The sequence below is a fragment of the Heterocephalus glaber genome, unplaced genomic scaffold (assembly GCF_053883595.1).
Source record: "Heterocephalus glaber isolate CG9 unplaced genomic scaffold, H.glaber_assembly_v1.0 deba00001431, whole genome shotgun sequence".
Classification (NCBI taxonomy): Eukaryota; Metazoa; Chordata; class Mammalia; order Rodentia; family Bathyergidae; genus Heterocephalus; species Heterocephalus glaber.
In genome coordinates this window covers 770,001-797,325 of record NW_028258295.1, presented here as the reverse complement: position 1 = coordinate 797,325, position 27,325 = coordinate 770,001, and the positions used below count along the sequence as shown (strand labels likewise).

The 27,325-nt window shown below is 37.1% G+C and overlaps 1 protein-coding gene and 1 long non-coding RNA gene across 4 annotated transcripts; one reads left to right on the top strand and one right to left on the bottom strand.

Moving 5' to 3' along the window:
- Positions 1 to 191: 191 nt before the first annotated feature.
- On the bottom strand, positions 192 to 24,726 carry Sc5d (sterol-C5-desaturase). 3 transcript variants are annotated; one of them, XM_004870915.3, is made up of 5 exons: positions 24,591 to 24,726; positions 10,023 to 10,240; positions 8,938 to 9,067; positions 6,639 to 6,739; positions 192 to 6,293 (listed from the first exon to the last, which is right to left on the bottom strand). In XM_004870915.3, the coding sequence occupies exons 2-5, from the start codon at positions 10,230 to 10,232 to the stop codon at positions 5,838 to 5,840; spliced, it is 897 nt and encodes a 298-aa protein (XP_004870972.1). In that variant the 5' UTR covers positions 10,233 to 10,240; positions 24,591 to 24,726; the 3' UTR covers positions 192 to 5,837. The 3 variants fall into 3 exon arrangements, with proteins under 3 accessions (XP_004870972.1, XP_087068692.1, XP_004870970.1); XM_087212566.1 differs by having other exon boundaries at positions 24,464 to 24,592; XM_004870913.4 differs by lacking the exon at positions 24,591 to 24,726 and adding an exon at positions 24,416 to 24,568.
- On the top strand, positions 15,556 to 27,325 carry LOC110346952 (uncharacterized). Its single transcript, XR_015451728.1, has 3 exons — positions 15,556 to 16,020; positions 16,575 to 26,085; positions 26,448 to 27,325. It is a non-coding gene; the product is annotated as an uncharacterized LOC110346952 (long non-coding RNA).

Below are 27,325 nucleotides of genomic sequence, written 5' to 3'. Positions count from 1 at the left end.
AAATAAGACTGACAAACTGTTGGAGAGGATATAGAAAAATGGAATTGTCACTACTTGTGGTGGAAATGTAAAATGGCACAGTCACTTGGGAAAAGTTTAAATTTCTTGTAAAATTAAACATCCATCTACCCTATAACTCCACAATTCTAATATGTATTTACCAAAGAGAAATGAAAACAAATCCACAAGACTTGACACAAATATTTGTAGCAGATTTATTTATAATAACCCATACTGGAAATAACCCAAATAACCATCAACCAATGGATTAACAAATAGCAGTACACTTCAATGGCATACTATCCAGTAATAAAAAGGGATAGACTACAGGTTTATGCAACAGCATTAATCTCAAAAGGTGTTAAGCTAAGGGCCTGGAATTTAGCTCAGTGGTGCTGCCTGCCTCACATGTGCAAAGGTCCTGAGTTTGATCCCTGGTACCCCTCCCCCCCCGAAATGTGTTAAGCTAAAGAAACACAAGGGTACATACTGTCTGATTCAATTTAAATGAAATTCTAAAACATGCAAAATTAACCTCCAGTAAATCAAAAATACACCAGTGGTTACCCAGGGCTGGGGAGAGATGAACTGCAGAGGGAGATGAAACTTTTTCTGGTAAAAAAAAAAAATCTTCTAAATCTTGGGAGATGATATTGGTGTATACATTTTCCAAGGCTGATTAAACTGTACTATTAAAATGGGTACATTTTATGTAAATTATATCTCCACTAAGCTAACCAAAACAAAAATCAAAAAATGGACAGAAATCACCAGTATAGTTACTGTCTTAATAGCTGAATGTGCACTAAGTTTTTAGGTTTCTATTTCTTTGTTTCGTAGAACATGTCAGAGGTCCAGTTTACATTTAAATAAATGGTTTAGCTAAGTTATAATCATAAAATAGAGGAAGATACAGTAATGATGCAGTGAATAAAAGCCTATAATATGGATGCTTTTAAGTCAAGTGACTAGCTTTTGATGCCAATATGCTATTTTGTGATTAAATATGTTTGAGCATCAAAAGCTGTCAAGGTATGCAGAAAAATCTATGAAGTACACAGTCTGCCTCTTAGGGGATTTAATCAATACATTCAACCTTTTTTCAAATGTTTAGGAAATCATGATTAATAAAGTATATAAATGGTGTGAAATGCTTAGAATTTGATGAATATTTATGTATTATTAATCAAAGAAATGAGAATTTTTACAAATTTTACTGTACTTATTTAGTAATATGATCTTCAAGTTGACCATACAGATTTAAGGGTACACACACACACACACTTGCAGTGCTAGGGATCAAACCTAGGATGCATTTCCAGTCCCAGAAAAACTATATTTACTGAAAGAAGTATTTTTTCTTTGCATATGAAAAACCTGACAGTAAAGCTGACACATGGTTCACACTTCCTTCTTGCCATATGGAAATCTCTTCTTCAGGGAAGCTGTTTATTCTCTTTTGTCATCAAATTTTGTAGGGTAGCATTATGGTTTATAGTAATGTTTTTAAAATGAAATTATATAGCAACAATCCAGTTTATCCTTTATAAAGACAATTTACAGTAAATACTGTATCATTTTAAATTTTACTTCATGATTTCCTCTGCAGGCCCCACCTCCAGTTCCCTTCAATGTCTTTTATCTTCCAGTTTTAAGGCTTAAGTACCCAGGCATTTCCCCTTTCCCCCTGCAACTTCTACTGAGATCCTATCCAAGTCATGATGATAAATCATTGAGCCTATAAAAGAAAAGCATGAAGTACAATTTACACAAATACCTGGACATTTGAGTGTTTCTAACTTGAACATTAATAGTGGTTTTGTCCATTTACAGATAAACTAAGGCCATGTAATCTATGAGTGGCAGAAATAGCACTCACACTTGTCCATTTGTGTCCAAAGCTCTCTGCAACTGAGTGGTCTGCTTTTTCTTGGTATAATCAACCCTTTTCTTTGAGGATCTGTTCATTCACAGAGCACAGTGTTAAGAGCTAGATAGACAGATTCATAATTCCCTAATCAGCACTCCATTACCAATTTGGACATCGTCAGAATCAGGGCTACTGATAGGTTTTGTTTGTTTCCAGGCTGATTTTGAGTGAGGGAAAAAAATGTCTTCGGGGAGGGACAATCTTTGACTCCTCTTTGCTTCTCCTTTTGATTCCCTCAAAAGTACTCGTCAGGTAATTAAAACAATTTGGTGAGTTAAAAGACAGCATCAGAATGGATTAAACGTATCTACTGCAGTGCTTGGTACCTATTTGGAATTCATTAAACATGAACTGAAGAGAATGACATTTTCACCATTTCATTTAATACATTCAGGAAAGTATTTATTGAGCCTCAATTATGTCTCAGGCATTTTGTAAAAATGCATGGATTAATGCAATGACGATTCAGACAAGATTTCTACTTTCAAGGTCTACAACAAATACAATGTACATAACAATAAAATGTTATCAAAAGTAGGAACTGCTGAAATAATACTGTCAGTCAAGTATTTTTAGTATTAAATTACAAAGACAAGGAAAGAAAGTTCTTTCCCCTTAAGTCATTTCTTGCTGCCTTCCACTGGGTCACTTACAAATAGGAATTTACTGCCCACAGTTCTAGAGGCTAGTAAATCCAAGATTAAGGTGCCAGAGGGTTTGTTGTCTGGCAGACTCAATCTCTTTCCATAATGGTGCCTTGGTGCTGCGTCCTCTGGAAGGAACAAATGCTGGGTCCTCACATGATGGAAAGAGTTAAAACAAGGGATAGAGCTCCCTTATACCTTTAATCCCATTTGTGAGGGCATGGGTTGATCACTCCTAATGGTCCTACCTCTAACACTATCATATTTGGTTTTAATATATGGATTTCAAGGCTCCATTCAGACCACAGCACCCAAGTTGTTTAGTTTCTTTGGCAACTTTATTTCTGCTCTGCATTTCAAATGAATGATTTTTTTTTTTTACCTAAATTAATCCCAAATCTCTGCTGAGTTATCTCCCAGACATCATTCCTCTATAAAATAACTGCCTTTACTTTAAACAGCACATATTAAAAATTGAACCCATAATTCTCCCACAAATCTGTCCCTGGCTTCTAGAAGACAGGAGGAAAAAGAAACATGGGGAAGAACAGATTCATAGCATTCAGTATTAGAGACAGGGAGGAAGATGAAGACACAGTAAACGTCTGTAGGTTTTTGAAATGTGCTCTCAATCATCTCCATCTACCTCCCAATTTGTGCCAGAAAAGTACAAAATGTAACTTTAATTTTCCCCTTCAGTTCTGTAACTATAAAAGGTTTCAAAGCCAAGGGGGGAACTTTTTCAATTGCTATTCCTACATGAGGGAATTTAGGTCCTCACTTCTCGAATATTCTCTGAATTCCTCTAATAGAGAATAGAATATAATGAAGCATTAAAATATAAACTTACAATTATGCAACACAATTCAGCTTGAAAAGACCAGAACTTAACAAGGGTGAAAAGGCAGATTAATTCGACAATTCTTAACACTTTTTAGAAATTTTCTTTCTCCTCACAAATTATGTGCTTTCCTCTGTATTAGGCAGGAATAAAACCTAGATATAATTTTCACAATGATACTGGAGTTATGGAATTAAAGATACTAAGACAACTAGTGCAGGGAAAATTTGAAATACTTTTGAGCTTAATTATCATTCTGACATCTTTATTTCCTCCATTCCCATCATGGAGAGGGTAATAAACCACATGGATGTGGTAAAGTTTGCTATCTATTCAAGAAACTGGCTTCTCCTTCATCCCAGCATATAGCCAGACACAGCTAGGAATGACTCTTTTCCAGTCTAGTGTGCTGTGATTGAGTTTTGTCCAACAAAAGTAAACAAAAGACATATACACCACTTCTAGGCCTGGCTCAGAGAAACTCTTCATGCACAGATGTCTCCTTCTTTCCCCATATGCCCTTTCAACAAAGTGGATTCTGGGCTAATATAAAGGGAGAGCTTCAAGATGGAGCTTGGGTGGCAGAATAACCATGTGGAAAGCTGTGCACTGACCAGAAACAGCTGCATGAGTTTCTGTGAGAAATAAACCCTGCAATAGCTACTTAACTTCTTTGAATCTTAATTTCTTCATATCAAAGAGTCATAGCAATGCCTGGTGAAGAAGGACAGCTCAATACATATTAGATGTCACTATTATTAAGACACAAATTTACTTCCCTTTAATTTCCTTCTTTTTATTGGGCAAAGTGGAGCACTGGGCTGTGTGGGACTAGAGAAAAGTACTCAGCTTCACTTACCTTTTAAAAAAACTAACTGGAACACTGAACTCAACATTTTAACAATTAAAAAACATTTTCTCCTAGATCCCAGGTATTACATTTTATGAATAGTCTCCTACTAAAATACAGTGGTACCTTGGTTCACAAACTTAATTCTCTCCACAATTCTGGTTACAAACCAAACTAGACGAGAACCAGATCAAATTTCCCCATAAGGTCAATGTGGAACCTAACCATAAATGTGATAAAGATGTGAGACATAAAAAGAATGTAACAATCACCTCCTTTCTTCCTCTGCTTGACGGTGAGCATCTGAGAAGGTTCTAAAGCAGTTTTAACAATCCATATCATTCTGGTTTCAGATTTACATCAATTTGTACAAAGAATATTTTGTACTATTATAATATTTAACTGATACAGTTTAAAACAGTATGACATTTTACTGATTTTACATAAATAGCAATAGTGTATCTTTAAAATTATGTTTTCCCAATACATTTATGTTACAACACACATTTTTTTATGAAAGTGTTTGTCAAATCTTTTTGAAGAGGTGGTATGGGAAAGTTATGAGAAATAGGAGAATGAGACTTGTACACAAATCTTCAGATAGACTTAAATATTTGGCAATTATTTCCTTTTTAAATTTTTTTTAATTTTTTGGTACCAGGAATCAAACTCAGCCTTGTGCTTGCCAGGCAGGTGCAGTGCCACTGAGCTACATTCCCAGCCTGAATTATTTCCTTTTATGACAGGTCTGTAACTTTGAAAAATATCAAAAGTGCAGTGCATCTATTAAAAAATCAGCAGTGCCAAATATATTGAGCATCAAATTTCCCTAACATACTATTTCCTAACTTTTATGCTTATTGAATAATGGTTTTAAATGGTAACCATAAATATCTTCAGTTAAATAATCTCATATCTGAATTAAATCATGGAAGAACTGTTATATTTTAAAATTCCAATTTACTTATCAGTAAAATGGATGGTTTGACGATATCCCCAGAAAATGGGGCTTTTATATATAGGAAAATGATAATCCTCTACCTGCTATTGTCATTGGTATAAACACTAATGTAACAGATTTTTTTCCACACTGATATTTCTACTTGAGCAAAATCCTAGAAGTAGTCATTATCATACCAATACTGAAGAATTAACCATTCCTCAAACATAGAACCAACTTTAGTATTTCTTGGTTATGGTACTTAGTCTTGGTATTACTGAATGCAATGAATTTTTCTTACTGAACATGGGTGGATTAAGGCAAAAGGATATATAGCCAGGTCCCTTCAGTAGTTCATTCTTTCTTATTTAAAACTGTTGCTGAGGCTATAAAAACTATAGATCTGCTGGTTGGAAAGATACAAATTGTCCTTGGACCAACCAACACTCAATATTTGAAACATGGTATTAGAATCTTGGTGTTCATAGCATCTTCCTTTGATCTACCATAATGGCTGTTGCTTAGCAGTGTGCACAATGCTTATTTTCAAATGATACCATTTATTGCCATGTATCTTCACTGGGTATCAATTATTTCTTCTTATTAAAAATAGTTAAGATTTGGGCAATAATCTACTCTATCTTTGTAAGCTCTCCATTGCCTAATTTTTCTTTTTTATAACCGTTTTCTGAAGGGCTACTGCACTTCTGTTCTGTCATATTTTTCACATAACTATGTGGTCCCTTCCCCTCAAAGGAGGAAGGATTTTTGAATGAACCTCCAATTCTGTCCCACAATGTAAAGTACTGTCCATAGTTATAGTCAAAGAACAGGTGGTGGTCTGTATGATGAGCTGAGCCATTAATAAATGGCCTGAAGATCCGAGGGACACGAAAGTCACCATCATGAATGGAAATTGTCCAGACATTAACAAAAATATACAAACCTAAGTAAACTAACTTGTGTAATGGAAAAACAAAAGGGTATATATGGTAAGGTAGACTCTGAAGAAAGCCATCCAGAGGGTGAAAAGCATGACTTGCAAATGGAGTAGTAATCTTCCACATATGATGAGGTTTATGTATGCGCTAAAGAAGAAAGGGACATAATTAGCACCATGAGCTTTACCCAGTGCAACAGTAAACTTAACTTTGCATACTCACGTTATGAAGACGAACTAACTAAAAGATCCCTTTGAAACCAGCAAAATTGCTTTATAAAAGAGCCTCCTTCTTTAACCCACAAGTGAAATTTCATAACAGTCCCTCTATATCCATAAAGAAAAATATGAACAAAATGTACCTGGTACCTGCTATGACTCTGGCTACTTAAACATTTACTAAAGGAAATTCTTGGGAAAGAGAATAAAATTGAAAATCATACATTGCTGAAATGTGTAACATTTTTTCTATTTCCCCTACTAATGACTCTACCTTGTATACAAGTTTATGATGAAGGCCTCTGTGAATCCAATAGATCAGCATGTCGGTGAAAAAGAGGAAGGATATTATACTAACAATGAGTTGCAACCAGCCTAAAAGAGACAACAGGGAACAGGAGAATCAAGATTTGGCTCCTAGGACTACAGTTCACCTTTCACATGTCCATGTAAGTGCAAAACGGAATCCTAAGTTAAAACAATATCAACTGTTTTGGCTAACTCAATACATTATAAATTAATCTCCCCTCACTCCATGAAATTTGGTCATTTCTTTATTTTTCTTCTCATAAGAACTTGAAATGTCCAACATTTAATTGATTTCTTTTTTTACATTAGTTTATTTTTAACTGATACACAAAAGAAAAAATTTTACATATTGATGGGTAATTTATTAAATCATAAAGATACCTGAGACAGAAAAGGACATTCCTGAGACATCTTCAATATTATTTAAATCTCTGAGAATACTACCACTTGATCATTTTCCTTCATAGTAACCTTCCTAAATCATTATCTTAACAATAGGATCTTCTTGCTTAGGACCCTATTTTTTACTAAATGCTTCAAGCCTATCATTAATCCATAATCTGATCCTTTCTGACCTTTGCAACCTTATCATTCTCACACTTCTGCCCTAGCCAGGTGAGTTTACTCAGTGTCCTCCCGAAATCTTGCTACTTTTAACCTCTGTCCCTTTACTCAAGTGTCCCATAAATCTAGAATGCTCCTCCTCTTTCCTCTATTTTTAACTCATACGCCTAATCATTTTTCAAAGCCCAGGCAATTCTAGTGTATGATTTTGTGCCCTCTCTTAAGTAACTAACCTCTCATTTTGAGAGCATGGATTTAGTGCCAGCATGCCAAGGTTCAAGTCTTAGATCTACCACTCAATTGCTGAGTAATGTAAGCAAGTTCCTGAAATTCTCCATGTTCCTAATCTACTCACCTACAAAAGGAACACAGTAATAGTTGCCACCTCACAGAACTGTTGTAGGAAAAAATGTCTCGATACATGTGAAGAGCTTAGGACTGTCATTAACACATTTTAGTACTCAGTAAATGCTAACTGCTGTTCTTGTATTCTATATTCTAGATACTAGAAATATATCTGGATGAAATAGTTTCAGAATTTTACAAAAGCTTAATTATTGCAAGACTGTTTACAACAGAAACAAATATAAATATCTAAAGGTCTAGTGATTAGCAATCAATTAATTATAGACATATACACAATGAAATACTGTAACTAATGTACTATTTAATGTCAACATTTATTGATATGAAATTATGTCCATATTTATTAAGGTGGAAAAAGCTGGGAGCAAACAGTGCATTGTAAATAATGAAGGATACAGACACAGAAAAGTGGGAAGATATGTGACAAAAGACTTACAGTTTCCAGGTAGTAGGATAATGGATTCTTAAAAATTTGTATTTTCAGATTTTCAGCAACATTCATGTGCTACTTGAATCACTTTTTTAGAAGTTTGGATTCAAGAAAAATAACAGAAAACAAGCTCATCCTTCTTTATGGCAGAGAAGTACTCCATTATATAAAAAACAACCCATATCTTCTTTATCCATTCACCCGTTGATGGGCCTTTGGGCTGTTTCCAAGATACAGCTATTACAAATGATGAGTCTGAGACATTTACAGCTAAATGGATGGACCTTGAGACTATACTCTTAAGTGAGATAAATTGGACACACATGTTTAAATACCACATTGTTTCTCTGGTGTGAGAAACTGAAAGTGGAAATAAGGACTGAGATGTATAATGGATGTTGGGAAATGGGAAGAAAATGTTCAAATGGGAAAGGGAACAAGGAAAGGGGGAGGGAGAAAGGAAGGAAGGGACAAGAAAAAAAAAGTAAAAATAAAAGGAAAAAATGGAAAACAAAGCTTTTGCATATAAGGAGGGGAAGGGGTCTGGGAGGGGGAGAAGAGGCAGGATATATAATGTACAGGTGCAAATTCCCTATGATGACCGTTATCATTATGTATATCTAAAATGTACCATGTACCAATAAATGTTTTGCTTTAAAAAAAAAAAAAGGAAACAAATGCAAAGACCTATCTAATCACTTAATTTTCTCCGAGGGACAATTTCATCTATAATAGACTTTAAAGTTGATAGACAAAATGAAGGAAATACATGTATGTGACAAGATATGAATGCATGAAAGTTGAACATTAAAAGAAAACTAAACAATTTAAATGAAAAAGAGAGGGAGAACTGTTTCTGTAAAGAAATCAGACCAGTCTCCTGATCGCTGTCTTCTTTACTTACCATGAGGAAACTCTATTTCTTCATATAATTTGCTGTAACCTCTCACCTCTAGCAGGAATAATGCAACGGTGGGAATACTGATCCATGGCATTGACTGGATGGTGAATTTAATCTCTCGATAGACTTGATTCTGAAAATAAAATCTCCAGTATTTAAAAGTTACAAAATCTATGTTCAACAAAAAAGGCATAAAATTGTTTTGAATTGGATTTTTAAACTGTCTCTTACATACATTAAGGGACTTATCTTCATACTGTTTCTATAAAAATTTCAAAACATGGGAGGGAGCATGTAAGTAAAATACTTTCGTATTGAGCAAATAACTATCTTAAATACTAAAATCTTTTCTCCTCTCCACAAAAGTTTTAGAATCATTTCTTTCATAATTAACTTCCATCCCCACCCCTATTATTAAAGGGAATGAAGCTCCGTGCAGAACCTGCCTAACAAGTAGGAGGCCCTGAGTTCAATTCCTAGTACCAGAAAAGAAAAAAGAAAAAAGCTCCCCCCCACAAAAAAGCCCCTAAATTTTTTTTTTTTTGGTGCCAGGGATCAAACTCGGGTCCTTGTGCTTGCACAGCAGGTGGCGAAACCACTGAGCTAAATCCCCGGCCCCCTAAAATTGTTTTTTAGTCCTTGGAGTAACTGACAAATACAAATAACTGAATGACTAAAACAACTCTAATGCTGAGTTTGAATCCCCTGTCTGACTAAAGAAAAACATACATGTTTAAAACATATTTCAGTCTGTGAAAGTCAAACAACATAATTACATAAATGAGTAAATTTATTATTCATCAATACTGTTATTAGCAAAAATATTCTCATCCATGTATCTAGCAAGGTAAGATAGGCTTATAACAAAAAAAAATTACATTCATTCATATGTTTAAATCAAAGGATGAAGAGAGAAGATTATCACTCAGAAAAATATCTAACCCATTTTAGGGGCTGGCTTCAAAAACTTTAATGGTTACATATACCATTTAATCTAAAAATCTGGTAAAACATCACATATTTTTACTATATATCAGATTTTATTTTACTGTAACAGTAGTTAGAAAATAGCTAAGAAAATATCTTACCTCTAAAAATTGTGGATGTTTCATTAATGAATGGTCATAGATAAAATAATAGCTCAGTGTTGCACAGAAGAAATAAAGGACAAAAGCACCAAGGTTTGTCACAATCAGGAGACTAATAGTTTGTCGAAATATGTCATCCTCTGGCCATGTGGATGGATATACATATGGTGTAAAAAAATAATAATCTGAGCCACTGAGAACATAGTCCATCTTCACCTCTGAAAGACAACCATGTGTAACAATTACTTATCATGTCTATATTTTTCTAAGCAAAACTTTTTCAGAAAAACTGCATGCTTTCCAATTTAAGATTATATGTAGCACAAATCTCTTGTCAATAGATTCCTCTAAATGCCATCTTTAGCATCAGAAGAGATCTAAATACCATCTCCAGTCCAATCTCCTCATATTATACATGAAGTCACTAAAGCTCAGCTAGAGAAACTGAGGCCTAGAAAGCTTTTCTTCTAAGGCCATCAAGCTAATTAAGTGACAAACCCAGTTCTAATTACACATTAGGGCTCCTATGGTAACATGGCATGTCACAAAGATAGGAATGATCAAAACTAGGTACTCAATTGTTACAAGTTTCATCTCACCTATCCTTTAAAGGACCCATATTTCAGATTTCTATTTCAGTGCTGAGACCTAAGAAGAATTCCTCAAAAGGTTTTGATGCTGCCACCACAACCAGGAAGTCAGGGACCACCTGCTCTGTGAACTCCCAATGACAGAACAAGGGCAGAAATACTTTCCCAGTTAAGAACTAGAAGACATTTCTTTCTTTCCTTCTAATCAATATCCTAGTTTGAGGCTGGCAAACTGTGGCCTGGAGGTGAAACTCAGAAAGTTTCAAACACACATGTGTCCAAATGTTACGTATCACCTCTTGCTACTTTTCTAATACTACAAGGAGGGTTGACACATTGTAAGAAACAAAATCAAAGATATTTTACATTTTTTCATTAGTATATTTTGGCACATAATGAATGTTTTCATCATGGGATATAGGTATATAGATACATATTCCGTCTACCTCCTTTTTATTGCCTGTTCCCCTCGCCACCCTCCCATCTAACACTTTATGGGAAAAGTTTGCCAGCTCCTATTCCGCATGCTTAAACTTTAGAAAAACTTTACTCATTCAGCAAATACTTCAGTCTATTCTAGATTCACAGTCCTATTATAATGCAGTTCAGCATCATTATGGTCAGTTTTTGTGATCTGACCATTTATGATATACTTATTCCTTCTTCACCGCATTGTTTGCAGAGAAAAATACGTTCAACATTCTAAAATCTTTCACACGTTTTGAACAACAAAAAAAATCAGCCTGACAACTGATTAACCATATGAGATTTCAGGTGCTGAAATGGCCTTTATTTGCTACATATTGGGCCATGTTAATATGTACTGACTTATGAAATAGCCTATATAAAAGAAAAATTCTTAAAATATTTATGCCCTTACTTATTTGTAGCCCACACTCACCTATGTCCAGATGTCCCACAAAATTTCTCCACTGTATCCCTCAGGGATTTAGAGAGTCTCTTAAAAAAATAATAGATACCCAGCATTCAAAATGATAAACTGATATAAAAAAATTGATGATGAGAAATCTTCCTTCCATCCATGACTATGCACTACAATTGTCACCTCACTTCCAGCACTATGAATCCTTAGGTGTTTTTTAATGTGAGAGCAAACAATTACAAATTTTTTTCCCCTTCTTTCCTACAGAAAGTAGTATGTGAAATATACTGTGAAATTCTTTTATGTAATAAATATCTTGGAGATCTTCCCATCTCTATATAAATAGCACTCTCCCCTCTTTTTTTAATTTGTTTTTTAAACAGCTTTACTGAGATGAAATTTACATAAAATTCATTTTAAAGTGGATGATTCGTAGGCTTTTCAACATATCCTCAGAGCTGTGCCATCATTATCATTATCTAGTCTCAGGACATTTTCATCACAACAAAAATCTCCATTCTCTATACCATTAAGCTTTTTAGATATGTAGGTTAATGTTTCTCATCAAATCTGAGGAGTCTGGGATCACTATTTCTTAAACTCTACCGTTCTCTCTACTCTTTATGGAACTTCCATAATACTTATATGGTATGCTTGACAGGGTCCCCCAAGTCCCTGAAGTTCTGTCCCTTTTATTTTCTTTTCCTTGCAATACTGGTAATTGAACCCAGGGCCTCATGCATGCTAGGCAAGTGGTCTGCCACTGAGCTACATTCCCAGCCCTTTTTAAATTTTATTTTTGGGTCAGGGTCTTGCTAAGTTGCTCAGACTGGCCTCAAACTAGCAATCTTCCTACCCAAGCCTCCAGAGCAGTTAGAATTAAAGGTTGTGGACCATCATGTCTGGTCTCCATCCTTCTTTTTTCTTCCTGACCTTCAGACTAGATAATCTCAACTGAACTATCTTCAAGCCCACTGGTTTCTGTTTTGTCAGCTTAAATCTGCTGTTAAACTTGACAATTTTTGGTGGGAGGGGAAGGGGAAAGGGAAGAAGGGAAAGGAAAAATTAAGAGAAAGAAAAAAAGAAATGGAATCAAACTCTGTAAATAGGGAAGGGTGGAGGGGGTGAAGGGTGCATAGGTAATGGGAGAAAAAATAAGAACTAAGATACATCATGCTCTGGTACAAACACTCAATGATAAATGTAAATGTATTTTATACCTAAAATGTAACAATAAATATATATAAATAATAAAAAATAATAAAAGTAAAATAAACTTGACAATTTTTAATTTTAGTTATTGCATTTTTCAACTCTTGAATTTCTATTTGGTTCTTTTAAAGATAATCTCTATTACTTAACTGATACTTTCTACTTGGTAGGAAATTGTTTCATACTTCCTTTTAGTTAAACATATTGTCCTTTAGTTCTCTTAAAATATTTCTATTAGCTGATATACAGTCTTTCTTTGTTCAATAAGTCCAACATCTGGGCTCTTTCAGGGACAGTTTATAGTAACTGTCTTTTTTAGTGTGTATAGGTCCATATGTACTTTCCCATTTATTTGTATGTCTCATAATTTCTTTTTTGGAAAAGGAATATTTTAAATAATGTAACATGGCAACTCTGGAAATAAGATTATCTATATCCTTCCCTTCCCCATTCCCAGGGTTTCATGTTATATCATGTGATTTTCCAAAATTAATTGTATAATACCTGTATTCTTTGTTGGGCACAATTACTGAAGACTAGTGCTAACTGTATACAATTTCTTTAAAAGTCTCCCAGCCTCTGCTAAGGTGATGCATGTGTTGGGCCATGATTTCAGTGTTTCTGTGAATAGTTTACAACTCTGACTTGCCCTTTACTTCCACCTTGAATGGATCTTCAAGATCAAAGATGAGAGATCAGGATCTCTTTGTTTATTTTTTAGGTGCATGCACAGCCCTGTGTCTTTTCTCATGGACATCTCATTGTCCTGAGTGACCTTTTTTAATTTTTTGGTTAGACTCTTCTCAAGACCTACTGGTAACAGCATCTCTCCAGGCGTTCTGATGTTTACGAATAATTACTCTTGAAAAACATCTTGGTAAGGTCAGGATGTTTACAGTAAGCAAGTTCTAAGACAGGTCTAAAGAAGACAAGCCTTGAGAATGGAGTTTTTCAGGGGCTTCTAGGGGAGCTGCAAACTTGTTGTTTCCCCCAGTGGCTGCCATGCTACTGTTTTTCAGTTATGTTACAAGACTGTTAGTTTCAAAACTACCAGGGGCATGAAGAAAGGGCAAGTTAAAATACAGTAAAGCTCATTGTTCCTACTGGGCTTTAGCAATTTTCCTCAAATTAATGCTTCCTAGAATTACTGTAAACCTTTACTTTCTAGAGATCCAAAAATGCTGATTTTGAAAACTTCTGTCAGTGTTTTTTGTTTTGCCTTTACAGAGGAGTAGATTTTCAAAGTTTCCTACTGTACTATTCTGGAAGTCACTTCTTTTTACAGTACAGGTCTACCATTCTCACTTAAAACATCTGGCTGGACTCAGGTATATTTTGAAATTCAGAATTTCTAGACTTTGCAAAGATCACAAATATCACCCTGTCACATTAATATGTTTAGAAAATGTATAAATATTCACATTAAGTGTGATCAATACTATAAATAGTATTAGTTTATTTATATGATAATTTGTTATAATTATGTATATACTTACAAATATAGTAAGCTATATATACATATATATATACAACAGTCCAATAACTGATTATAGAATTTATAAAGATGATAAAAACTTTATTGCTTTTCTTTTTAAAACATTTGGTAAACTTTCAAATACATACAAAATCAAAGCTAGATACCTGTGGATAGATGTTCATGTGTACAAAAAAGACTCATTACATTTGGTCACTTGAAGATCTTAAAGACAAGGGTCTATTAGGTTGGAATTAAACACTGATGATGTGCCAGGATCAGGGTTCTCAGGTGATGACACGCTGCCACCCAAGATGGCCCTTTGAAAAGATTTCTACCAATGTCATGTCTTATGAACATAATGTTTGTCTATGCGATAACTATGTGCCACAGTGCTTTAGTGATTCTGCCTTGTGTTCACAATGTAGCCACCGTCATTGTTCATGTTATCTTTACTGTCCTCATGCTTACGTGTCTTTAAAAGCCTCCAAGTAATTTCTCCATCACACAACAAATGACTGACAGAAGCATCATGATCAATGCGTAGTATTTCAAGGGCAGCTTCTTCTGACTTATTAATGGTTTTGGCCATTAAATGTTATGGTGCAATTAATGAGATTAGGTATCATTACCTCACTAGTGATAGAAAATCCTTAAAAATATTTGTAGGCTCATTTTCAAATCCCACTATCAGCTAAAATACTACACATTTATTAATGTGGATTTACCAACATCATTTTGGGCATTAAATAACTATAAACAGACCTTTACGACTGAACTCTTAAGGAAGTTTTGATTCCTTGGCCTCCATTAGTTGTGTGGGCAATACAAATACTTTTCCAGGGCAAGACATTCCTTGGCAAGAAAGGTTGTATTCCAATTTTAGTTTAGTGCATGGTGAGAGCTACAGGTCTAGTTTTAATCTTTGGCAAGTTGTAACCCAATTTTTCCAGCACCATTTATTAAAGAGGCTATCTTTCCTCCAGTGAGGGTGTTTGGCTTTGTCGAAGGTGAGGTGGCTGAGTGTGTCTGGAGTTGTTTCTGCATCTTCTTCTTCTTTTTTTTTTTTTTAAAGAAAAGATAAGAGTTTATTCAGATGAGACTACACTGTCAAGAGGGACAGCAGCATGTTTCCAAGAGAGGAAGCAGATTTAAAGTCAAACAACATATGCACAATCAAGGACATCATCAGTTCCCAGTATTTAAAATGACTGACTTTGTCTGGAGCAATGCTACACAATTTAAGGGAAAAATCATTTGGTTAGCCTAGTTCTTCTGCCTACAGCCCAGCTATGGAATTCCAAGACATAATTCCATTTTGCCCTCTGGTCACAACTGAGACCTCAATGATCCAGTGAGGCTGTGATTCTCCAGGACAAGAAACATTCTTGGAGCTGGAAACATCCTGGGAGGAACAAACATCTACTCAGTTCCTCCTTGTTCTTAGATTGTTACATTTTATTTACACAGGATGTACTGAACTCTCTGCAAGTCATTTGTTAACATTTGTTTCTCCCAATGTACTGAATAAAAGGTGCGGTAAGCTGAGGGCTTTCGTTTTTGCCGCCCAGAGCAGCACTGATCAGACCCAAAGCTCAGCTTCTTCTAGGTCTCATTTTTCTACCTTTCCTATAATTCGCCTTGTGCTGCCATGGCTCACAGGAGACTAGGACTTACTGCAGAGGTTCTAGTAACATCCCCTTTCCCTGTTCCCTACATTTGGCACCCAACTTGGATGTGAATTGGATCCAGGGGTGAACTCGCCTGTGAGACAAACTCGGAGTAAAAGAGACAGCACACGGATCTCCCAGGACAATTTCCGGACTCAGGACACTGGTGGTAAGTGTGTCCAGCTGGGGGCAATTTTCTGTCTTTGCTGAGTTACAAATACGGGTCAGTCTCTGTCATCAGAGCAGCGTAACTTTGCCAAATTACTTAAGTCTCTGTTAAAGCAAGCTATGTACCCAGTACCTAAGGATGCTGTGATAGATTTCTTAAAAGACATACAGATGTACATCCCATCTTTTCCTCAGGAAGGGACAACTAACTTAATAGAATGGGAAGGTGTGGGTACCATTCTCTGTGTGGCCTGGTGAAGGAGTGACCGTCTCTCCCCCGAAAGCTCCCGACTTGGGCCTTAGTCTACACTGCTCAGAGGTCAGAGTTGCTAGCCATTATATTTGAGATTAAAAACTTCCTTCCCCAACTTCTTAATATTTTAAGTGATTCCTCTTATGCAGTTTGGTTGACTCAAAGACTGGAAGGAGCTATGGTCTGCTCTACCTTAGGGCCTAAATTATTAACCTTGTTTTTAAGATTACAAAAGGCTGTACGCCAAAAAATTGCTTCTGCCTTAATAACTTGGGGGAGACGTTTTGCCTGTGTCCTAACAGATAATGATGAAACCTTGTGGCTGCCCTCCCGGAATGTGAGACAATGGGTCTCACTGGTGGAACCACCAACATCTTGGAGAACGGGTAATACCACCCCGGCTGAGAGCGATGAGCCAGCTGCACATGAGCGACCCACCTCACCAACAACATCCAACAAATCCACAGCAGGGTCCAGGACTGAGATGATGTCCCCAGAGGAATGGAATAATAATTATAGATTTATGGTAAAAAGTTTAAAAAGGGAAGGCACAACTTGAAAATGTTCTTTTTATACTTACAGATACAAAAGTGCTTCTGATTCTAATCTCAAGAGATCTGTTAATTGACTACAAAAGTTTTTGACCAGTCTTATATACAATTATAAACCTAAAAATCATAAAAGGGATATTATAATTCGATTTGGCCAAATATATTTGAGTGCACTCTAGTTTTATAAATTATCTTATATGTTTGTCTGTTGTCTGTCGGTTTGTACAGTTGAGCTCAAATTTTTTTTCTCTTTTCCTTTTCATCTTTTGAAAAAAAAAATTTCTTTCCCTTAAAAGATATTCACCTATTATTGGATTGGCTTACAGATAAATATTATTAAAGGCATGCCCTTCTCCCCCCAGGTTGCTAACTGATCAAAGTGCCATTGAGATTTATTTGTCAAAGTACATAGAGACCATGGGTACTCCCTTTGGTGAATAAAGAAGCGGCCGCCCAGAAAATAGTTATTTTGGTCTTAATTCACTAAAGGGACCCCTAGTAATTTTCATAATCTTATGGGAGACACACCACAATAAATATTATCTATGCTATTATAAATTGATTACATTGGTTATCACTGAAGTTTAAGTTCTAAATATATTATAAAATGTTTATATTGGTTAAGTTCTAACAATGTTATTGTGATATGTCTACATTGGTCATCTTCAAAAGATTAATTTCTGTGGCATAAACAAGAGAGTGTTATTAGAAAGATGCTTTTGGTACCAAACTACATTGAAGAACATAAGGTTTTATGTAATTGTGATATTCATTACTGCTCCTTTTCTGGTGTACAAAATGTATTCATGCCCTCTAATTGTATGGGTCTTCCGTCATATTGTCTTTTGATTCAGATATTTGCCCTTCTCTTGCACTCTAGCCAGCTATGATAATAAGCACACTTGTAGGCTGATTTATTTTCCTTAGATGACAGCCAATAAAATGATAGCTACTTAGGGATCCAACCACAAGAACAACCATAATTGGCAATAGTAAAGTTTAACTATATTTTTATTCCAAAATGCCTAATATCCAGGTAAAATTATAATAGTTGAGTTCACTACTCCTCTTACAATGCTAATGTTATTGATCTTCTCTTCTGGGCGTTCAACAACCGAAGTTTAGAGACCAGAATTGAAGAGATATCTGGGCTAAGAAGGCAGCCAATATTTTGGCCCTGGCCTTCCAAGGTCAACAACAATAGCAAAAAGATCGAGGTCACGAGGGAAACATCTCCAAGATCCTGCATTTTTGGTGTCACCCAACCTCCTGAGCAGGGAGGTTGCTGAACACCAAAACAGTAAGGATACAACAAGTGTGCCAAACGAATGTCACCTGGAGAAAAAAAATCTCCCATGCTTTTGCAGGAAGCAACATGGTCAAGCAAGGCCGTGACATATCCTGATGGCTGACCCTGACAGAGGAGCTAAGAGGCTCTATGCATGGTTCCAAGACAGTGCCTGAGGAGACTCAACTGACCTTGTTAGAGAACAAGAGGTTGATTTTATTTAATATAGGTCTCATGGTAACTTGGTCTTAAACATCCAGTAGAAAAGTATAACTAAAGACAATAGTTATTTGAGTTCAACAAAAGTTTTAAGTTTTCTAGCCAACAATGTTTAGAAAACAAAAAATTAATTTTTAATCCTTTTATAGCTGCAATTAAGAGAAATTATGCTTATTATAGACAGGTAAGCCAGTCAAACACACTATAGATCCTCACAATATATAGGGACAAACCACTGTTGGGTGTGCTTGCTTTTCCTAAAACACTTTCACATAAAACAGAAAGGGAGACATGTCGGGAGCAATGCTACATAATTTAAGGGAAAAATCATTTGGTTAGCCTAGTTCTTCTGACTACAGCCCAGCTATGGAATTCCAAGACATAATTCCATTTTGCTCTCCGGTCACAACCGAGACCTCAATGATCCAGTGAGGCTGTGATTCTCCACAACAAGAAACATCCTGGGAGGAATAAACATCTACTCAGTTCCTCCTTGTTCTTGGATTGTTACATCTTATTTGCACAGGATGTACTGAACTCTCTGCAAGTCATTTGTTACATTTGTTTCTCCCAATGTACTGAATAAAAGGTGCGGTAAGCTGAGGGCTTTCGTTTTTGCCGCCCAGAGCAGCACTGATCAGACCCAAAGCTCAGCTTCTTCTAGGTCTCATTTTTCTACCTTTCCTGTAATTCGCCGTGTGCTGCCGTGGCTCGCAGGAGACCAGGACTCACTGCAGAGGTTCTGGTAACGTCCCCTTCGCCTGTCCCCTACACCATTCCTCCCTCCATTACCCATGTCAAAAACTTGGAGTTGCTTTATTTATCCGACAAAAGGTTGGAATTATTTAGTTTACAGAAATTAAGATGCTTAGATGTAAACTACAATAACATATTTCAATCATTCCAGTGAAAATAGGATTAACGTTAGAACCTGCACCATTTGCATATCACTGGGTACAAAGCGGATATTCCACCAAAACAACTGTTTAAATGCATGAAGCTGAGTGGACTTTGAACCTAGGGTCAAACTGCATCATGTCTCTCTCAGAGAAAAACGGTGAGCTTTCCCAGTTTAGTCACCTGCTGCTGAAGGGCAACTGCCAGGACCACCTGCCAGCCCAGCTGGGCCAGTGTCCAAAACACAAGGAAAGCAGGCTCAGTGGGAAACATTACCTTTTCAATACCCTGCCACTGGAAGTCAAGCATTCAATCAAGACATAAATGTTCCCTTTGCAAATGGGATTTAAACTGGGATAATATGTGCACATTTGTGTGAAGGAAGAGCTTCCTGGACTGAAAATGCTCACGTACAAGTTATTGCAAGATAATGCCTCTTAAGAGAAGCTACATCTTACAAAATAAAACAGAGAAGATGCAGAGAAGGCTGATAGAAGACATGATGGAATGTTCAATGTTTGTAATGTTTGAAGTCATTCAAGTCTTTTGTCTTTTTTTCTTCTTTTTTTCTTTATAGCTTTTTTCTCTCCATATCTCTCCTGCTTTGGGATATGGCTGTTAGAGGACTTGATTCCAGGTACTGCTGCAGCCCTCTTGCCATCACCGGGGAACTCATAGCTGATGCAGTGACTCTGGCAGAACTGGAATTAACTGAGGACCAGTGGAACGGATGAGAAGATGCCGAAACAACGCCAGACACACTCAGCCCTCTCATCTTTGATAAAGGAGCCAAACACCCTCACAACCACGATGGTCTAGTGTGTTTTTATTGAAGAGATTTTCACTTTCCCAGTGGGCTTCAATTTTCATTGAGCATCAAAAGGCCCTCTCTGTTGTTCACTTCTGCTCTATCTTCTGGGGCTCATAACCATGGCCTTTATGTTCCCCCTAGCACCTCTGCTGTGTGGATTCAGATGCCGCGCAGTCTCTGGTGGTGTGCGTCGTCTGCACCGCGTGGGCGGGGTGCTTGTGCCTGCATCTTCTAATCTGTTCCACTGGTCCTCAGGTCTGTTTTTTTTGCCAGTATTCCAGTCACAACATGTTTGTGTTTGGAGGTGGGGATGGAAGAAATAAATGCCAGTAACATTACTTTTACCATAAAGTCACAGAGTTGACTAGGAATAATAAAGCTTTCAGTCTTTGCTACACTTTCACACTGTTGGCTAAATTTCTGAATCCTTACTTTTTTTTTTTTTTTTTTGGTACTGGGATCGAACTCAGGACGGACCTTGTGCTTGCAATGCTAAATCCCCGGCCTTTTTTTTAAATTTTGGTACCTGGGATGGAACTCGGGTCCTTGCTTGGCGAAACCACTGAGCTGAATCCCCAGCCCCTGAATCCTTCCTTCTTAAAGCTACAATTCTTCCTGAGTGGCAGTTCTTCATATATACTAGGTTGTTTCGTGATCAACACAGCAATGAGTGGCATTTATTTACTTCCTTACTGTCAAATATGCTTAATCAAACATAGTTAGGAGCTTCATTTTCTGTCCCACAGAAAATTTTTCCTATTTTTCATTAGTTCTTGGTCTCTGCTACACTGTAAAACAATCTCTGTCTTCCTTATATCACATGGTGGTGGTTCCCACACTGTCTTCTTCAATAGGATGCCTCACAGACATATCATGCACTGTGCTGTTAATAACAGATGTTCATTTATTTTCATTATTACTCACAGGGTTAAACCATTTTTGATGTTTTCATATGCAATGAAATCCAAAGTAACAAAAGAACAACAAAAGTGAAACAGTATTAGCAAGCAAAAGGCAGGAATACCTGGTAGGTGCGCGGGGCTCTTCAGTTAGGATTTGATGTCAAATGAATCTGAGGGCTGATCATAAAATAAAACTAAAAGCAAAACAACTGTTTGGTTTTTAGGTCTTTCCAAACTTGGAGACTGTGACCAACACTATACTAGTAAACGTCTACAAGCACTAGAATCAGGTCAAAGAGAATTCTATTTACAACCTTTTTATAAGTACATACTGTTAAATTCCTCCCCACAGTGGACATTCTACTTTGTGAATGCTCAAACAATGGAGGATAATGCCTATTTCTCTACAACCTTACTAACAGAGGATATTATCAAACTCTGAACATTCATCAATTAAACAGGAAAGAAAAGACACCTGATGTATATTTAATGTAGATTCACCTTACAAGTATGGTTGAACATTTTTTTCTGTGAATAAAATCTGCTTTTAATCCTTTGTCCATTTTCTCTTTGTGTTGTTTAGTCTCTTCACAAAAATCAAATTCTACAAGCTCATTATGAATTTAGATTTTTGCTTACAATATAAATTACAAACTTTTTTCATTACTTTTCAGGGAAGGAAAAATTTAACACCAAATGCTATGTATTAACATAAGCAGTGGCTCCAGGGAACATAAACACTCAATAATTAAAAAGGATATTGTTATATCACTAAAAGTTGGTAAGAACTGGACTAATGTACATGTTAACTATTCAGATACTCCTCAGGCTTATGTCCCAATAAACTTACCATAAATAGAAAATATCAACTGAATATGCATTTAATACACCTAACCTACTGAGAATCCTACATCAGCAACACAGTACACTGTAGTTTTGGCTGTTTCTCCTGATGATGGTGTGGGTGACTGGGATGACCAGAAATAAGAGCATTATACTGCACATTACAAGCCATGGGAAAGATCAAAATTCAAAATATGAGTTCTAGTGACTGAATCACTCTCATACCATTTTAAGACAAAAAAAATCTTACTTTAAACTATCATTAAGTAATAAGGATAATCTGTAATGCCATAGAGCCCTAATTCAATACAGTACTATACATGCAATAGTATGGAGCAACTAAAAAAAGAACACAAACATTAACTAGAAATTGTCATTCAATCTTTATTATCAGATATAACACATAACAATTCAGTCCTTAACAGAATTTCAGTCCTTCCTTTTAAAAAACTTTCAGCTGGGAATGCCAGCACACACCTGTAATCCCTGCACTCCAGGAGATTGAGGAAGGAAGACTGCAAATTTAATCACAGTCGGAGCAACTTAGCAAAATCCTGACCCAAAATTTAAAATTAACAAAGGACTGGAATGTAGCTCAATATAAAGGCCCTGGGTTCAGTCCTCAGTATGGCAAAAAACAACAACAAAACCCCCCACATAACCTAAGAAAGCCTCTCTAATTTTCCTTTTATAGTAAAACCATGCTTATTGTGTTAATTTGCATATTCCCTGCACATTATTGCTCTAACAGTAAATCAGTGCCTGGGAGGAGGAAATATCCCTCAGTTAATCTAGTGGTAGTTCCAATACTATGATGTTAACCCTGTTCTCAATGTTTTTAAATTTCAGTTTTAGTTAATTGTATTTGTTGAATGTATTCACACATACATTTTATTTTCTGACACCTAACATCAAAACAATCTGATGGATATGATTTCAAAAGTACAATTAAATTTCAAAGTACAGTTACACACATGTGTAAAACAGATACAATACACCTAAGTGATAGAATTGTAAGCTTTAGGAACTAAGCAGTCTTTTGGTAACCTCTGACACTCAGGAGATACTCAACAAATGGGAATTATTACAATTACTATTGTGGGAGCCAAAGCTGAGTCAAAATGACTTTAAGGCAGAAAAAGGTGCCATTTGACTTTTCTTTGCAGAATAATTGATAACAATTATGATTAACATTTACTATATACTAGGAACTGTAAATACACATATATAAACTCATTGAACCTTTCAAAATACTCCAAGAATCAGATACTAGTATTATCCTTATTTTACTGATGATGAAGAAGGTGGGCACCGAAAAATTCAAGTAACCTGTCCAAAGTCACAGAGTAAATGAAGGCAGGAGCTAGAATTCAAACACACACAGTCTGGTTGCAAAGTCCATGCGCTTCACCCAAGTCCTACTTTCTGCCTCTTCACCGCTATGCCAACTGTTCAACTCCTTACATTTAAAAAATTATCAGTGAGTCTATAAGCTCAGATAATTTTAAGAGGTTACATCCCCTAAAGTTAGGGGCTAACCTTAAGTACTACTGCTTGAAACATGTTTATATTAAATACTATTTTGTCTTTGCAGAAACAGACCTTTTCGTAAAAGTTATCAACAAAACACTACTAAGCTCAGAATGACTGACTCTACTATTCTTTTTTACTTACCTTAAAAAATATGGATAATAACAGTTAACATATATTGAGAACCACGTATTATTAAAACTTCATCAAACTGTCCCAACTCTATGACGCAAGTACTTGTATAAGCTCTACTATACAGACAGGAAACAGAGATCAAGAATATTTAAATAATTTTTCCATTAACAAGTACCAGTTATCATGTACAGTACATTCTATAGCCTGTTCTTTTACCTACTACATTATCTCAAGATGTCATATATACCACTGAGGAATTCTGAGTAATTACATTACATAACGAGCAGAAAAGCACTCTGTAAATAATTATGGGTCATTTATTTAGTATTAGATGTTTACCTTAAGTAACTGAAAAAGAAATGATAGTGATATAAAGGTGACCACATACTCGGTTCCAGTTAACAAGACCAGGTTGACAAAAACTTTCCAGTTCGATAACTTTCTCTACCGAGGGAATGTTTTCATCTATACCATCTTCACAATCACTTTGCAATAACACAGGGATGTCAGAATACATACATTTTCTTTTTACGATGCTAAAGTAATAATTTCCTGCTCCCTTCTATCTCTCTATCCTAATTACACTGCAGAAATGACAGATACTGACCAATTCTTCGGCCTGACTCCTTTGCCCCTTAAAAAAAAAACAAACCACCTCTAGAATGGAGGGAAATCAGTCGCAAAGTAAAGCATGACAGTATTCAGGGGCCACACTTCCCGATACAGCCAAAACCAAACACTGCCCTGTCCTTCTGGCCCAAACCGCGCCACTTTCCTCCCCGTCCAGGCCTCCCGCTGGGCGCCGGGACCTTGCCTCCAACCAAGCGCGCCGCCTGAGGCGACTCAGCCGCAAGTGCCAGACTCCCCTCACGATCGGGCCCGCACCCACTCAGTCCCAGCGCGGCCCTTCCAGCGGTGCTCGGAACGAACGCCCGGCTCCCGGTCCCCAGCCCCCAGCCCGTGCTACCGGAGGTGGTCGCCACGGCGCGCCCGGGACTTGCCAGGCGCCTGGCACCTGGGAGGCAGGTAAGAGACCCCTGCGACGTCGAGAGAAAGGAAGGTCGGGGCACTGGCACTGGCTCCCGCTCTGGGGCTGTGTCGCAGGCGTAGTCCGCTTGCGGGCTCCGTGCACTCTCACCTACCTGGACAGGGCTGTGCGTTGCTTCACACAGCGCCGCTTGGTTTTGTGCAGCGCCTGGCTTCCGAGAGCCAACTCGCCTGAGGGGAGGGCCTGAGCCTCGAGCGCGGCAACCAATCAGCGCCCGGCGCCATAAGCTGATATGACGGCGGATCGCGCGACTCCGCAGCTCGCAGCTTTCCGCGGTCACGTGGTCACCGCGCTCCAGGTCACGCCCCCTTCGTTTGGTCGCCTGAAGGGGCGGCAGAGGATGGATTTTTTCAAGTCATGTGTTTGCTTGCTTGCTAACTGGCTGTGACTCCTACGAAGCAAGTTTACGGTATCTTTGTAAACATTTCTAAAAATGATCCTCTTCTCTGAGGGAAATGGATACCATAGCCTTTGAAGTAAATCGAGGCATTATCCGACGCAAGTGAGGGAGGCCCAAGGGCTCAGCAACTGATGAGGGTCCGGTTTTATGGAGCACTGAATGGCCACAACCTGGCCGAATAGGTTAGGAAGGTGTTCACTGGCAAGGGGAGGAGAAAGATATAAAAGTTTTTATAATACAAGGTATTGAAAAACAAGGTTACAACAACCTTACAGCTCTAATTGGCCTTTATTTCTGATTCGTGAATCCAGGTAGCATCTCATTTTGTGAAACAGCTCGCACAACCTGATTGGCTTTATAGGCAGAAAGGGGTTCAAGGAAGCATAGGAAAGGAACAGTAAGATTGGTGTTTCAGAGTTGCTTTCCTTAGAGAGTTAAAACAAAAAGACGTTTTTGTCATGCTGTCTCAGGTAAATTGGACCCCTTCTGATTGGTTACAGTGCCTCTCCTACTGTTTTGGAAAACTGGCCCATTTCAAGAGTCAATTTGATTAAATGGGCATTTAGGATAAGTGACTTCTTTCTGTTTTGTTCTGGTCTGCTGGAGTCTGGTGCAGGAGACTAGACCAAAGTTATGACCTTCCATTAATTTCATTTAACAAGATAAGGATGCAGAATAAATGAGAATATCTGTAGGTTCCCGGAGGTACACTTTGATGTGCCAGCGTGTAGTGTTTATGTTGGGGGCTGTTAGCTCTTCCAAACATAAATCGCGGTGGTCGCACTTGTAAATCAGCCTTCATGGGAATCTCAAATCTAGTGATTCTCAAAGCACAGTCTTCCAAGCAACCACATCAGCACCATCTAGCCTGGAAATGCACATTCTCTAGGGCCACCTTCTGGATCAGACATTCTAGGAGGGTTTTAGTAATCTAGGTTTTTAACAAGTCCTATAATCATTTTGATATTTGATAAAAGTTTGAAAGCCTCTGTTCTAGTAAACTTAGCCAATGAGAAGAAAATCTGACTAGTTGTTCAATTTTGTTCCTTCCGGTGTCATAAATAAATATTGGCTTGTGGAAGATGAACACATTTGGGAAAGATAATTTCCATTTCCTGATAGATCCACTGGAAGTGCCACAGTGTAAGGACAGAAATTATTAGACTCTAATCATTAAAGCCATCTATATGTGAGTATTGTTTTATATACCTGTTGTTTGCCTCCTACTTTTTAAATCGCATTTCTTCTTTTTTTTCCTCCCTTGTTATTGTTCTTATTTCATAACTTTTTGTTGTTGTTGGGTTTTTTTTGGTACTGGGGATCAAACTCCGGTCCTTGCGCTTGTGCAGCAGGTGGCGAAACCACTGAGCCAAATCCCCAGCCCCTTATTTCATAACTTTTGAAATTAAAACATTTACGTTCATTTCTGATGAAAACAAAAATGTGGTTTAAATGATATTTACCTAACATAAGAGTTCTACATTTGTGGCTGCTGTGTAATAAGGCTTGCCTATAGATTTGTTTAGTAAACAACTATTTTTTCCCTGTCAGACAAATTTTATGGGAGGCCACTGCTTTTGAATTGAGCTCCTGCCCAGACCAAACTAAAATGGAGTTGTTGACACCAAGTGCTATATGATCAAACATTAAAGAAACAAGTAGATCTTTATTCACAGCAACCAATTGGAAAGGATTCAGCCAACCTGAGTCAGTGAAATTAGGTAATTCCTTCTGCTTTGACCCTTTTAAATAACCTGATGTTAATCTGCTGCTTTCTTTTAGTGTTCTGTTTCTTTGTTCTTACTTTGTAAAAGCCAAGGATTTTGCAATCCCCAATAGTGCACTGCTTCTGTTTATAGAATGAAATGCTGCCCAATTCTAGAATTGCAAATAAAAGCCAATTCAATTTTGAAACACAACGTAATTACATCTTCTGTCATCTTCTTTACTTGAATTAATTTTACACTTTTAAAAAAAGATTTCTTTCGAAAGATAAACGTGACAACACTGAGCCTGTGTTCTGGCATGGGAACCATTGCTTGTAGGCAGGTTAGATAGCAATTAGGCCATCCAGTTTATTTGAAACACCACAGCCCTTACTGTTTTCCCAATGTAGCAAAGTTATACTAATTTCCCTGGTTACTGCAGGCATCTGAATAGAAGATAAGAAAACGTGACAACTTGAGCCTCTGTTCTGGCATGGGAACCATTGCTTGTAGCCAGCTTAGATAGCAATTGGACCCTCCAGTTTATTTGAAACACCACAGCCCGTACCATTTTCCCAACGTAGCCTAGTTATACCAACTTCCCTGGTTACTGCAGGTATTTCAATACTTGCTTTCTGACCTAGTATCTTGATTAGGGACGAAAAACCACTCTATACATGAAACAAATAAGAGATGAGAAAAATGACAGAAAAAGATTTTTCA

What these genes read in the sequence shown, in the direction of transcription:
- Sc5d (XM_004870915.3), bottom strand. Translation starts at nt 10,232, where the DNA reads ATGGACTATGTTCTCAGTGGCTCAGATTATTATTTTTTTACACCATAT. An exon ending in AACATCCACAATTTTTAGAG is followed by an intron (nt 9,068 to 10,022) that starts GTAAGATATTTT and finishes TTTTATTTTCAG; the next exon opens with AATCAAGTCTATCGAGAGAT. An exon ending in ATCATAAACTTGTATACAAG is followed by an intron (nt 6,294 to 6,638) that starts GTAGAGTCATTA and finishes TTTCTTCTTTAG; the next exon opens with CGCATACATAAACCTCATCA.